Here is a 15,122-nt window from a genome sequence, read left to right as displayed (position 1 = left end):
ACAAGGTTTTGTTACTCGGCAACGTTTTTAATGAGACAACAACAAACACCGGGAATGTAATTTCCCAGCTAAGACTATTGTCTTTCCTACAAGGATTTTCTTCCTTAGGAGTTGTGAAGCGACTAGTCAACTTCAACAGAGCAAAGTGATCATCTGCAACAGATCACCCTTACTTGCATCCGTCACGTTGTACTCTTTTCCCTTCGTCAAGGTTTTATCCCACTGGGTTTTCCTTGTCAAGGTTTTAATGAGGCAACGTATACGCATCCAACTATGTTCTAAGTTCACTTAATGTTGTACTCTTTTTCTTTAGTTCAGGTTTTGTCCCCCTGGGTTAGCTTGAAGAAGTTTTAATGAGGCAATTAACTTAGACTCGTGATCTTTGAAGATCGTATTGCATGTGATGAACTATATGTTTAGTACGAGACAACATGTGAAGTACTACATGAGAAGAGTTGTACCAAGATTTTGTCCCACTGGGTTTTTCCTTGTCAAAGTTTTAATTAAGCAATTGATTTAGGCACAAGCCATAAAGGAGAGGACGACATTTGAAGAACTACATTCGAAGCATTGTATATGAAGTTCTATTGGACCGCACAAGGGGGAGTGTTGTAGGGCCTACGGCCCATGGATGTGCGGCCCAACTAGCTATACTTAGGGTTTTCTTTACATGTATATATAAGAGTATTATAGATATGTAGCTAATGAATCAATAGAAACTTTCTTCTGCCTCTTTATTTTCCCTATATTTCCACTGCAAAAAATAATAATAATTTTGTAATCAATATTAAAATATTTGTAATTACCATCTCTTTTATTACAGAATGTACGTTTAACTAGAGATAATTCTGTAATCAATATAAAGATATTTGTAATTATCATCTCTTGTATTAAAGAGTGTACGTTTTACTAGAAATATTTGTGACACAATCTCAGCCCTCCACACGCTTCGGCTCCCTTGGCTAGGTTATCCATAAGACTTTCTGGGCTAACACAGGAACCTGTTCAATTAATATAGTAGTATGTCTTTGGAGCTTAGCTATTTAATGTAATACTCTTTATCCAACAATATTAAAATATTTATTTATAAAATCTTATTTCAAGACGACCAGTAAAGGACCTTCAGCTAATCTAGCCATAGTATGGTTGGTTATTACGTAACAGGTATCAGGCTCAATCCTTGCCTGCACAGAATATGACCTTTGAATCACAGTTATGTGACATGACCTTTGAACAACAGTTATGTGGCATTTTATTAGTCGAGTAGGAGGAGCAGACTGCAAAAATGGGTTTGATTTATTCTCCCCACCCTCCCTTCCTACTCTTGGATGAGTTCACAGTTAAATAAATATTTCCAACTTAGCAATGAATGAACGCGAGAAAAGAAAAGTTAAATCTATAAAACACTGCATTAAAGATGCAGTCAACAAATCAACTGTAACAATGTACAACAAATGAACATTTTCTGTCAAGAGCAGTAACATGATGATTTCGATGTGTATATTCCTTTAACTTCAGCATCTGTACCACTAGTCACGACCAAAAACCACTGGCAGAGAACCACAGCAAATGTTAATGATTACTCCGGATAACTGTCACCAGAGCAAAGGTTTAAATATCGCAAAACCTGTGAACTACTACTAGATCCCTTACAACTTACCAATAAATCTTTTTCTGTTTGCAAAATTGCTAATTACAAGATAACGCAGCCACACTTGTTTCCCTCGGATTGCTTTAATGCTCTCTTATCTGGAGAACGAGTGAAAGAGAGATTTAGTTCAACCAGAACTGAAGAGGTTCTAAAATCGCGAAATCTAAACAAAATAACTCAGTTCTGCTTGCTTTAAGCCGCCTGGTGCTAGTGATTGAGTACTTTGTTGACTATTATGTTAAGGATGTAGATAAATACTATGATGACTTTGGAAAGAACTCCAAGAATTCATTCGCAAATATTATACTGAAAACACTAGGGAGTAGGGTAATACCTGATCGTTTTTCTGAGGGAGGGGGTTGAACGAGAACGTGCATGGTGGTCACCCCTTCGGGAACAATACACATTGGGCTTCTGCACTCTCCCAAGGTTCTATTATTCTCCAATATTCTTCCTGCACTTATTATCTTGACATCTTTCACTGTCCTTGGTGCATTCGCTTTCTCTGATTTTAAAAGGATTTCTGTTAATTGATGACCAACACTAGAAACGCACATTTGACAGAACCGAAAATAAGTATAACTGCAATAATTCAACATCAATATTTCCAGCGATGCCGTGGAAACTTGAAAACAACAATGCATGAAATGTAGACAAAATTAGCCTACAGAAGATATTCAACTTGCTGCATCTGTCTATTGTGGTAGAAAAATCTTAAACTGGGATATGGTATCCAATCGATCCTCTAAAGCAAACCTACAGGCTTATCCTGCACTAAGATAGCCTCTTGATGTTCTACCCGTTTTGCAGTACTACACTTCGAACAAACAATCTAGACACTGATTCTACAAATTTTAAGATTTTGTCGTGGCTTTTGCCTTTAAGCATTTCCAACGATGCCATGGAAACTTGAAAACAACGCATGAAATGCACACAAAATTAATCTACAGAATGTATTCAACTCGCTGCGTCTACCCGTTTTGCAGTACTACCCTTCGAACAAACAATCTGGACACTGATTCTACGAACTTTCTAAGGTGCATGTCTCAATTTAGTAACAAAGAGAGAATTATCCCTCTAACAAGTGTGAAGTACAAGCACCCTGCTCTTATAATATTGAGTGAAGAAACCTGAAGAGCGCTTCAGGAATACCAAATAAGAGAAAGATCAGTGATCTTCACTATCACTTAACACCCCTTCTAAATAATCAAGAACGATAACTACGAATAACAAGATAAGAAGCTATTCCATTGTGACGAAGGGTAAAAGGCCCTCATACCAACACCTTGCCCTTTCTGTATACAGTCAAAAACTTCTTCTCTCCTACGTTGGCAACAACAAGTACTAGTTTCCATGACATGCTATTTCCAATCCAATAATCATTATAACAAATCATGCTTAATAAGATGCCATTTTTATTTTCCAAAGTTGATTATTCATAATTGATTTTATTAACATAGCAAAATTTGGATAGCAATAGAAGTAATCTATCACAAAAAATTCAGAGAAAAGTAGAAACTAAACTGAATGAATTGAATTACCTTTGGGCCATTGAGCAAGAAGGGATTCTTTGAGATTGGAAACAGTGGTTGCAGCAGGGAAACATTTAGGACCAATATCTGAACCATCAGTTAATCGAAACTTGATCTCCAGCTGATCCCCAGTTTTAGACATCTTAGTATTTATTTTTCTAAAATCAATCAAACTCAAGAACAAAAAAAAACCCAATCACTGGGTCTGTCAACAACTCCACTAGAAATCAGAAAAAATTAAAATTCTGCAAAAAATTCAGAAGAAGAAAAAAAAAATCAGTCAATTAGAAAATTGATCTACAGAAATCAAACAAAAAAATCAAGAGAAAAGTCGTGAGAATACCTAGCTGTCTGAGTTGGTCTTCTTCTTGTTCTTGTGTGTATTGGAATTGTCTAGGACTAGTATTAATTCTTGAAAGAAGTCAGCAGCATATGGGAGGAATCAATTGTCAAATCAAATTGAATGGCTCCGCCCATCATCATCTATCAATCTTTCTTTCTTCAGTCTAATCTATTCTTCTTCTTCTTCTTCCCGTCTCTCTATTTACCATGGAATGGATGGAAATCTCAACTTTCTCTTCTTCTTCGGACTTGTCTTGTTCTTTTCAATCAACCGGACCTTTTTATTTTATTTCTTTTGTATAACACCAACAAACGTGACAACTGCTTAACAACAAATATTCAATATTCTTTCATCGCCAATAATCCAATATATTATTCTCTTTTTTTTATAGCTAAAATAATTTTTTTATTGGACAACTAGTGTTAATTGAGTGCGAATTCGTGCACACTTGAGTGTATATTTCACATTTTAATCTCTATCCTTGATTTAATTTAGGGAGTTATGTAACGAGGGTCGTGATTCTAAACATGAAGGATAATAGGGTCATCAGTTAAATAATCAACCAATCAGAAGAATATGTGAAATATACACTAGTTAGAGGAGTGTGAACAGATTTGGACTCGTGTTAATCTAGAGGATCTGATTAATCAAGTACTCACTGTTGGATGAGCTGATCCACAATGCCACCAAAATTCGTTTGCATCTGACTCGGCGTCCGAATCTGAGTCAGTATATGACTCAAACCTTCCATTTTGAGTCAGATTGACTCATCAGCTGATTCAGACCTAACCTCCAATAGTCCAGTTCGGACCCGTTTGAGTCAAGTAACAAAATGCCTATAACTCAAGTCACTAACTCGTATATTTTGAGTTGGATGAGTTAAATCTGACTCAAAAAGCAAATATATCGCGTCCAATCCCGATGAATCGGATGATTTCAATGAGATCCAGGTGAGTCTGAACAAGGCAGCTCAAATCACAAGAAAAACAAACAAACAAGGTGCAAGTGTGAGTGAGAGATTCGAACAACTGTTACCTGATACTCCGGAGACAGAAGACACGGTAGTCTATGAAAACAAGAAAAGAGTCGACATAAAAGATCACGATTGCTAAAGGCGGGTCCCAGCATTGACGGGCTGATACCATTTCATATAAAACAAAAGTTTTACAAACGATCCTGGCCGTTGGATCACTGAAATGTACCAACCCCCTAATGCTGGTACCGCCTTTAGCAATCGTGATAAAAGATGGCATTGAATTCTGGAACAGTTCAACAAATGTCACTGTTGAGCCTAGTTAGCAATTCGGGATTCGGTAAACGTACGGAACGGCAAACGTACGAGTATTATACGGTTTTGTAAAATCCAGATTCGGTCCAAAATTCGGTCAACGGGACGTGATTCGTCAGTAATTCGGAACGGCATACGTACGTGTATAATTCGATTTATAAATGTGAGTTCGGCTCTGAAAATTCGGTATCTATATATAACAAATAATTTGTATTTATAAGGTCATAGACCAATTTTTATGCATATGTGTGAGTTATTTAAAGAAAAAATAAACTTAATATGATGATATTAATAATATATACAACATTAGTTATCCAAGAGGACGTCGTATGGTGGTTTAGATGCTTGGTTAGTGAGTTTGAGATCTCTCTCACCTTCACCTTCAAATCTCTTCAGTCGTTTTTGTTTCATAAAAATTACAACACGTCTAATATTCGGTCGTGTATGCTCGGAAGGCAGTAAAGCCCAAAAAGTGGAGTCTTTGAAAAGTAAAAGCTAAAGAATTTATGGCGAATTAAGCGGACGTATCATTCGGAATACGTAAAATTCGTGAACGGTTCGTGAATAATCCGGGAATGCCACATAATACGCGACTTGGGTTCGGAGTTGCAAACGTACGCGAATAAGACGGTAAAATTCGTGATACGGAAAAATTCGCGAATGATTCGCGAATCATTCGCGAACTTACTAACTAGGCTGTTGAGTATAAAAGGTGAAAAATGTCTTTGATTATGAGTATTCTGTCCGTCATTGTCAACTATAAGAATCACATATTTAAAAAAAGATCATTACATCCCTTTCTTGATTGCTATTCAACGCTTTGCTAAGACCGGTCACGGATTAGCCCAAGGTTCTTTCAGAAAAACCAAAACCCATTAACTAAGACGTATATGAAATGAACTGATGCATCTATTCGATTGGAAAAAATTTCAAGTGAAATGTTTTCTGGAAAACAAATTCTGTATTTAGCAGAGAACACAAAAACCCATTAGCAGTGGGTCGGTATCTGCCTAAACTTAACTGATAAAGACAACAAGCTAACACACAGAGTCAGTCGCTAGAAAAGAATTATCTGCACATTTCCAATATTCTCATGAATGTAACAAATACCTAAGAATAGTTCCCCAAATTCAATGGGATCCGTAATAGAGCAATGTCCGTTGACAACTAATCTAAAGATTACCAACAAAAATACACATTTACGTAGAAAAAATGGGGTACCTGACCAAAATGGAAGAAATAAGAGAAAAATAAGAAAAAGAATATATAGGAAAAAAATTATGAAGGGGATATTTGGGTGCCTTGGGAAAGAAAAAAATCCAGCTATCTATCCGATCTCTCATCAAATGAAAATTCTGAACTGGCACCTAATGATCGTGTGTGTTCATCTGTTACCCTTATTGCGTGTCATCTGACACCCAGAGAATTCAGCGCCAAAAAACAGGGGCAAATATATACCACCAGAATTAGAAAGAAACCTTCTTCTTCCTCCAAAATTAAAGCATCTGATGCACTATGTTACAGATTGAAAGAATGCCCTTAGTAACCCCTTGCAAACAATGCAGAGCTGCTCTTACTACGTGGGAGATGGTACACTATCTAGTTCAAATAGCAATACCACAAGGCCAGCTTTTCCTTTTATTCATCTTTTACCCGAATCTTGAACTTCCGACGTACAATAACAAATGCTACCTCATTCCCAGTTATATCTTTCTCGATCTTCTTTCTCTTTTTCCCGTATTCTACATGTAATATTTCACGAATCCAAGATGTGGCAGTTTCTTATGAAGTCATTGGTATAGTTGACATACTTAGTCCAAAATGGCCGAAGGTGCTCAAAGCCAATCTCCAACCATGGTTTAGATTGACCATTGTAGTGGATCACTGCAGCCTTTTTCACACTTTCAATGTCCGATTTTTCCTGGTAACCCAAACCTAGCATATGCCAAGATGGATCAATGGGGTGAACATGCCCCTTGAAGGCAATCAGAGCAGGGGGGAGTGTCCCAAGCTTCCACATTGTCATGTTCGATTTCAGATTCTGCAATGAAGAGAACAACCCACCGTCAGTAACAACTAAGCAACATTTACAAATCTGTTAAGTAAACAATAACAAAAATAGAATAACTGTTGATCAACTCAAACAGTGAAGGGTGCACTCGTCTGAGTATGCTGTGACTGGTCTTGCAGACCAAAAGCTTAGGGAAACCCAACTTGATCATAAATTGAACTCAAGGCATAAAAGATGGAGACTGGTACTTTGTGGACCTACCTTGCATACATTGCCTAATAACTACTGAAACGGATAATATACAAAAAAGGAGGAAGTTTTTCTTTTTTACTTTACCTCTTTAAGCCAGGAATGATAGGTGTCCCTGATATTTGTCTTCCTCCATGCATGGAGATCAAAGATATTCATCCCATACGCCCATGCACATTCATCAGGATTCAAACTTTGAGCTACGAGGGGATGAGAGAAGTTGAAGTAGGTCCTGAAGCGCTTCGACATCACCCACTCATCTTTCCCTGTACAAGTTTCCACAGCCCCATTAACCTTGCCCATAAGATCGATTTCCCACAAGGCTGACAAGTCACGTTGAACTACAACATCATCATCTAAAAAGACCACCTTGTCGAGGTTAGGGAATAGCTGTCAAGAAACATCATAGGGTCAATCAGCATAAGCCTATTCATAGACGCCCCTAAAAAAACAACAATGGAAGATAACAGAACTCTATTGAAAGAATCAAAATCATTTGGAAATCTAATGTATCACCAAAGAAATGCCACTCCTAAACCCCTGCTAAGCTTTCTAAAGAGAAAAGACACAAGAATGACCATATACTATTTCTTTTAATTCTCCAGTACCACTCAACGGGGCCGCTATAAAAAATTTAACTTCTCCCACCCACTGTATCCTCACACCTTTTCCGTTGACATCGTTTGCTCTGGAAACTATTTTTTGGAAATTTTGGTATTTCTAGAACTTTTTATGACTCAGCAGAGTTACCTGTTTCATATAAACTCCGAGATATGGACCCAGTAATTATGTAATCCTATCATGTGGTCAACTATTTCATATAAAATATGTAATTTATAAGATTAAAAATTGTACATAACACCAAATATTCAGGTTGCAGAATATTACCTCTGGAAGATATATCCGGAGATGGTTAAGTATTGAAATGTACTTTGGACTCCTGGCTTGCAACTTCGAAGCAAATCTCCTTGGAGTAGTCTCACTTAGGTTGGCCCCAGCAATATGGTTTCCATGATAATAGTTTCTTATCCCATGGAAGTTCTCCACAGCTTCAAGAACTGGTACATTTTCTCTTGTTAACCAATCAAACTGATGAACACCCTTCACCTCGACAATTGCAGGGGAGTGAGGATTCAGAGCAAACCATGAGTGCATACCAGCGTAAGTCTTCTTATCAGTGATAATATGAAACACAATCTTTTCAGGTTTTATAGCCGATTGGACTGCAGAAGATACCACTACAGCGGCTGCCAAAATATTATCAGAAGCCAGAACGAAGTGATGGTAAGAGTTGTCAGAGAGCAGCGGCAGAAACTCTGGAGATGGCAACTGTCTTCGTGCATGAGCATTAGAGGAGTATTCGTCAGTCAAGCGCAAGGAGAGACAGTGAATGCCTTTTGGAATGGCACTTGCCGCAAAATGTTTGTTCATTAATTCCGCAAACTTGGACTGCCTGACCTCCCTGTCATACTTCTCCATCTGTTTATACAAATTGTTTTAGTTGACACCTAAAGTACTAAAATTTAGCAAAAAAGGTCTAACGTTGTTAGACATGTGAATAGCAAAAGAAGGGGTACGACTGAGCAAATTCTAGTTTAAGGAGACCACGTTGGTTTAAGTGTTTGTTGGTCTATTTAACTCAACAAAATATAATAGATAGTCTCATTAGGTTTACTATTCTTGTTTGGGTTATACAAATCATAGTGGAAGTCACATCACTAGATTCAGAGAGTAAGTATGTTGAAGTAAACATATAACAGTGATGTAGTTTCAGGTGACGATTGGTTTTTAACTATGACATTAGGTTACAGGAAAGCGGTTCAGAAAATAAAGAAGCTAGCTAGTACATGAAAAACGTAACCAGGAAGTGGGGAAAAATACATCAGTTTTCATGATTCAGAAATTGTAAAACCTTGGTATGTGACAATGTAACATCCACGGAACTTCAACAACCAAATAAAAATAACAGTCTCGTGCCCAACATGTGGACGGTAGTCCATGTGCAACTTGAAATCTCACTACATAGGATTCACTAAAACTACAGAGGAGAAATAGAGAGATGGGTCTACTTCTGAGGAATTAGAAGAGTTATAGCATAATTCACTCAACTCGAAAGTCTTCAGACCAAAATTCTTTCAATTTCAGAAATTAGGTTCTCTTGCTAAATGCAATCCAAGGATAATTGCTAAATTCCAGTCAGCCAACACAGAGAGTCCAAAAATTATTACTCTATTATTACTTCACACTTGCAAATTACCAGTCAAACCCACAAAACTTGTTTATGTCAAATTGGCACTATTTGTAGAAACCTAGGACCTAGTATTATTTATGAAGTCTATCAGATATCAAAACAATGAACCGACATACCATGGCTTTTAAAGTGATTGCAAACGTCTTGGCATCGTAACGATTGTCTTTCATTTCAGTAACAAGCTGGCTAAATGACTCTGGCAGCTTGATTCCATTTGGGATATCTTCAGAATTCACTTGGTAAAGGATCTTGTAAAACTCCTGAACAAGCCGCTGCACAACCATTTCAAAACCAAAACAAGTCTCACTTATTAAACACCAATTTTCAATTGAATAATGTTGTTATAAGAAATACAAGTAGAATAGATTAAAATTACCACTGAATCATCACCCCTGCCGAGAAATCTAGGTCCTAATCGCCTCCCCAAACAATCTAATTCAAACGAAACACAGAAAACATGAGTAACAAACAAGATCTACAGATCTTCGAAATTGAAAACAAAACAAGGAGATCTGAATAACTCACCAAGAGAAGAACACTTATTGACACCTTCGAGAGTAACAAGAGCAGTAAGAATGAATACAAAAGGTAACAAGAAAGCTAAGAAAAGTATAGTATGAAATAAGGTACGGTAAGAAATGTGTCGAGCTCCAATCTTGATCTTCATCAAATCAAAAAACCCATACTGGTTACTACTAATGGTTATACTTCTCATACTAGGAGAGAAATGAAGCTGCATCGTCTTCTTCTTCCCCCTCTTAGTAACAGTATATTCTTATTCTTCTCCGTCGGTGCTGATACTGATTTTGATGTTACAACAATATTATTAAATTGAAAAGGAACAACAAGACATCCAAATGGTTGTAACATCACCATTGATTAGATCCACCACCGCCAATCTTATAACAATCACAGCTGCAGATCGATCCTGATGATGATGATATATGAAATTGATTTCTTCTTCTTCTTGTGATGGAATCAGGCATTGGAGATTGAATAAATCAGCAGCTCCTGAACCCTGAATGAACCCTGAATTGAATCAAACTCTTCTTACTAGTACCCACCACCACCACCATTTAGACACAGAAGAGTTGTTTTTGTTTAGAGAGAGAGAGGAATTCAAGGCATCAATCAATAAGCGATCGGATCTTATTTTCAATTTTTGTTTTTATATTTTTTATTTTATTTTTGGGATTTTGTTAAAATAGACTTAATTAATCTTTTTTTTTTATAGTAATTTTGAAAGCGTTTTTTTCCTCTGATACAGAGTATTACGAGTAATAGCGTGTGAGAAATGAGTGTATCGGTGCCGCGTTATCTTGTCGTGTATTTTTGAAAATTAGGTGCTGTCTGGACTGGGTCTTGTAGAGAGGTTCACCGACTCTTTGCTGCAGAAAATAGGTGCCATATTTGTTGGGTATGCGACTGGGTCTTACGAAGGTTCACCGACGCTTTGCTGCAAAAATAGGTTCCATGACTTTCTTGATTGTTGTCTCTAAAAAGGAAAGGAAAATTGGTATCAGCCAGATTTTTTTGTCATGCTTAGTGGGAGAAGGTAGGGGTGTAAATTTTGCCCGGCAATCCGAGGCCCAGTACCGTCCGCCCTGTCCCATGACAGTCCATGGGTGATCGTGGTCCTTTACGGGCTGGCCCGACCTAGCCCATTTAAATAAGAGGACGGGCACAGGCCACAATTCAAATTTTCTTCCCCGGCCCAATACCCTCCCTATTATCCCGTCAATGCTACCCGCCATGTTAACCCGCTAGTGTTATCGATTTACCTAGCCTAAGTGATTGTTCTCATTTGTTTTATCCTAAAATATACTTGGTACATATACTTAATACAGTCAACCCTCATAGTTTTCATATGTATTTCTTAATTTTTATTCCATTGGAGTCTAATTTTGTTAACCATATAGAGAAAATATTGAGCAAAATCTAAGGCAGTTTCCTTTTCTGATGATTCAATTCAGGAAAAATTATAGGAAGTTTGGTTTATCTCTCAATTCTCGTATTTGATTATTAATTTTAAGTAAAACTTGTGTATTATTACTACTTTCTTTTTATTTTTAACAATATATATGTATAATATATATATTTGTTTGTAATATTCAAGGTCCTCCCGGCCCTACCCGCCCGAGCCCAAATTACAAAACAGGCTTGGGTAGGCCATGGGTACTAACTGTAAATAAATAACCCTTCCCGCCCGTCCCTTTTAATTTCATGGATAAGAAATGTTCCGGCCCGCCCTATACTGTCCCATTTAATAAATAGGTCGGGCTGCCCGACCCGGCCCAATTTACACCCCTAGGAGAAGGAGGCCAACCTTTATACATAATAGGGATTGGAATATCATGGCAAGACAACTTATACTATGAATGGCACCTTTTCTTAGCCAATATAAAATGACTTCGTGAGTACCAAATATACATGTGTAATAGTATGCTAGTTTTTAACAAAATCTATGCTTCGAAAAAGAGAAAAATTGTGATGTTAGTTAAAGGTTACATGAGAACTTTTTATGCTGATTTGAAAAATAAATATTTGGTCAGTCATGTGGATGGACAAACGAGTTTTTCCACTATCGCTAAATGAACTTGGGGGGTGAAGAAGAAGAAGAAGAAGCGCACGGATGAAGATAGGACTGGCGACTGCGATATACTTGTTGGCGTGGGAAACTATGCAGCGGGTGGTTGGAAAATATTCGATTTGGTTTGCTTAAATGATACTCCCTCTGTCCCACTAATAAGTGACCTAGTTACTTTTAGATTTTGTCCCATCATTAAGTGACCTATATCACTAAACAAAAAGATATTTCTAAAATTATCATTTTAATTGATTATAAGAAATATAAGAAATATGCATAATTTGATAGTCATGTTTATATTCGATACGTATGTGTTTTAAAATGCTTTTCAATGTACGAAGTTTGCAAACATCCGTCGTATAGTTTGAGAGATAAATCATTTCAAAATTTCACTATTTATTATACATAAGGGTATAATTGTAAAAAGTGTTTTAAAAATATGTTTCCCCTTGCTTGTCTTAAAATTTGTGCAAACTTGAACCATGTCACTTAATAGTGGGACGGAGGGAATATCATTGTTGTTATAGGGATTAATCTCTTTGATTTGTTTTTCATTTGCGTAATACCAAGTGGTTTGGGAGCCCGTGTATCATATAACCAAAACGAGTGGTGTCGAATCATGGATGGAAGACGTTTCTTTCATTGCTTTTGTCATCCAATGTATGAAAAGATTATAAACAATTGAAAGGGGGTGGAAATTTCGTTTAACGTTGAAGTCTTTCCTGATGTCCAAGATAGGTTCAACTAATGAAGCTGAATATAATGAACTCGAAAGAGTGTTTGTGTTATGGTTATTGGGTCAAATATTTTTCCTAACTCAGCCGGTTCCTCGTGTTGGTTTTTCCACCCAGGAAATAAATGGGGGTGTTTGGTATTTGGGAAAAAGACTAATTTTCCAGTTACAAAATACTTTTGCAAAGGCAATTAACCTCCCAAGACAGGTGCAAATTTTTGCATCAGATTTTGATAGGTTGTAACAGATGTCATGTGAGAGGTTTAAAGATAACGCTGAATTGAATAATACTGAAGCACATCTTAATAATACCAAAAAAATTCTCGAAGCCGGTGATTGTTGATCACAATATTGTACTATACTTAGTACAATTTGTTATCAAAATCCTAGAATTGATAATGAGAATAGATGAATCAGAGAAGACATGGAACAATTGAGAGGAAAAATGAAGGAAGGGGACGAATTTAGATAATGAAAGAATAAGAAGGAGTTCGGTTTGAAAGAACACGTCCATAAAATGAGTTCATTATCGTAATCCTGATAAGGTCTCTCTTACACAATAAATAAGCTCTCACTTTATCCTAGAATCAACCATCTCTGGAGAGATATACGTCACTCATTTGATAAACTCACCTGAAGATATTATTACTACACCCTAGTAATATTAATAGATAATGGAACCCGCCCTAAGGGCCACCCGGATATATGACAAATATGCACATCATTTCCCGGCGTTAGCTCGTATAGGTCGTGATAAGTCCATCATTCCTAGCCAACCGCATCCATAAGACTTACCCCACAGATGGAAGTTCTTCAAAATCTTCATCAAATATGCCTGAAATACATTGCAAGTTGCCAAATATAACATCATCAGGGGAGCCAACCACGATCATAATAGTTTCAACAGTTATGAAACATATTTATCCTTATTACAATGTTGATGCCATTGAAGACAAGCTTAACAATTTGTATTGGATAAGTCAAAAAATGATGCCTTTGCACTTGCATACGATTCAAGATTGGCATTATATACATTAAAACTTCGATATATTAATAGCCTTGGGATCGAAGAAAATTATTATCATAGCGAAATTATTAATTTATCGGGTTAAAATTTAGCTACGAAACCGACTATATGCCCACTTTTTTTTTCTCTAAAATACCCTGTTGAGTTTACTTTTATATACCATTGGCTGGATTTGAGTAATTCCTGCAATAGAGCATGTCTCTCATGTCACGTATCATGTCTCACGAAAACATGGAAAAAGCTCTTCATAGTGATTGCAATGATAATTGGTCAAAAGGAGAGAAGAAAATAACTCTGGACTGAAGATGAAGTTGATGTTTTTGATACTATGGAGAATCATCTCGAAGTAAATTGTTCTGAATACTGATAATATTATTTACCACTTTTTAAAACAATTTGAAGAGGTTAAAATTAAACTTGTTAAAGTTTTGAAGAGTCGAGACATGTTAAGAATGGAGTTGAAAAAAGTTTCTTCTGACCTTGTTCTCATGAAATCTCATGTTAATGAACTTCTTACTAAGGAAATTTTCCCAGCAGAGTTTGTGGACATTGTTGAAGACAACCAACCTCAAAGTCCTAAAAACCAATTAGGAGCCTCTCGACGATAAGTAATAAGTATTGGTATCTCTCCTTCTAGTTAACTCCTTGTAAGAATTTATTTTTATTGTTTTAAGGAGGAAAAACTAGCTTTTGAAGTGGTTTATTTATGTTTCCACGTTAACTACTTCAGATATATCAATCATTGGAGTTTATTTTGTTAAAATTTACTTTGATGAAGATTGAAATACGTAATCTTTATCGATGATTTTGTGTATTGCTTGTGATATCATATTTCTGGTGATTAGAACGAATAACTCATATGTTCTTTATCGAAATGATTGATAAATCTGAAGTAGTTAATATAGAAACATAACTCATATGTTTTTTACTTTGATGATGATTGAAATACCTAATCTTTATCGATGATTTTGTGTATTTCTTGTGATATCATATTTCTGTTGATTAGAACTAATAACTCATATGTTCTCATATGTTAAGCTCTTAACTCTTTTTGTTCGTAACTTCTAAAGGTGGAGTAAACTATTTTGAGAATTGCAATAGTAATCTCTGTTAGAGCACTGCTCGGTGGAACTCGCAAGTGTTACTAACTCAAGCTTGTTTGTCAAGTTTAGTTGACAAAACTATAAGTCTTGATTTCTAGTCTACTTATATCTAAGGCTCGGTTTAGGATACTACGTGTAGTTGAGCATTAGACTTCACGGCGTTCATCGATTGAATACGAAGAACTAATAAAGGGAGTTTGTGGAACTTCACAACAAAAGGTATGTGGAGACTTGAACTCATCTATCACTAAAACGTTTATCTACTCTATCTCCTATTTGAGATAAAAGTCGTATAACTATATAGACTTCAATTATACACATTTGATATTTCGAGATGAGTTTATCTC

The 15,122-nt window shown here is 36.4% G+C and overlaps 1 protein-coding gene across 1 annotated transcript; it reads right to left on the bottom strand.

The window, feature by feature from the left end:
* Positions 1–5,864: 5,864 nt before the first annotated feature.
* On the bottom strand, positions 5,865–10,494 carry LOC113300229 (probable galacturonosyltransferase 14). The gene is made up of 6 exons (XM_026549432.1): positions 9,851–10,494; positions 9,702–9,757; positions 9,442–9,597; positions 7,963–8,553; positions 7,162–7,464; positions 5,865–6,855 (listed from the first exon to the last, which is right to left on the bottom strand). The coding sequence occupies exons 1-6, from the start codon at positions 10,062–10,064 to the stop codon at positions 6,571–6,573; spliced, it is 1,605 nt and encodes a 534-aa protein (XP_026405217.1). The 5' UTR covers positions 10,065–10,494; the 3' UTR covers positions 5,865–6,570.
* Positions 10,495–15,122: the final 4,628 nt, after the last annotated feature.

This window comes from Papaver somniferum, chromosome 7 (genome assembly GCF_003573695.1).
Source record: "Papaver somniferum cultivar HN1 chromosome 7, ASM357369v1, whole genome shotgun sequence".
Lineage (NCBI taxonomy): Eukaryota > Viridiplantae > Streptophyta > Magnoliopsida > Ranunculales > Papaveraceae > Papaver > Papaver somniferum.
The sequence above is the reverse complement of the archived record's forward strand: the minus strand, read 5'-3'. Positions and strand labels throughout refer to the sequence as shown.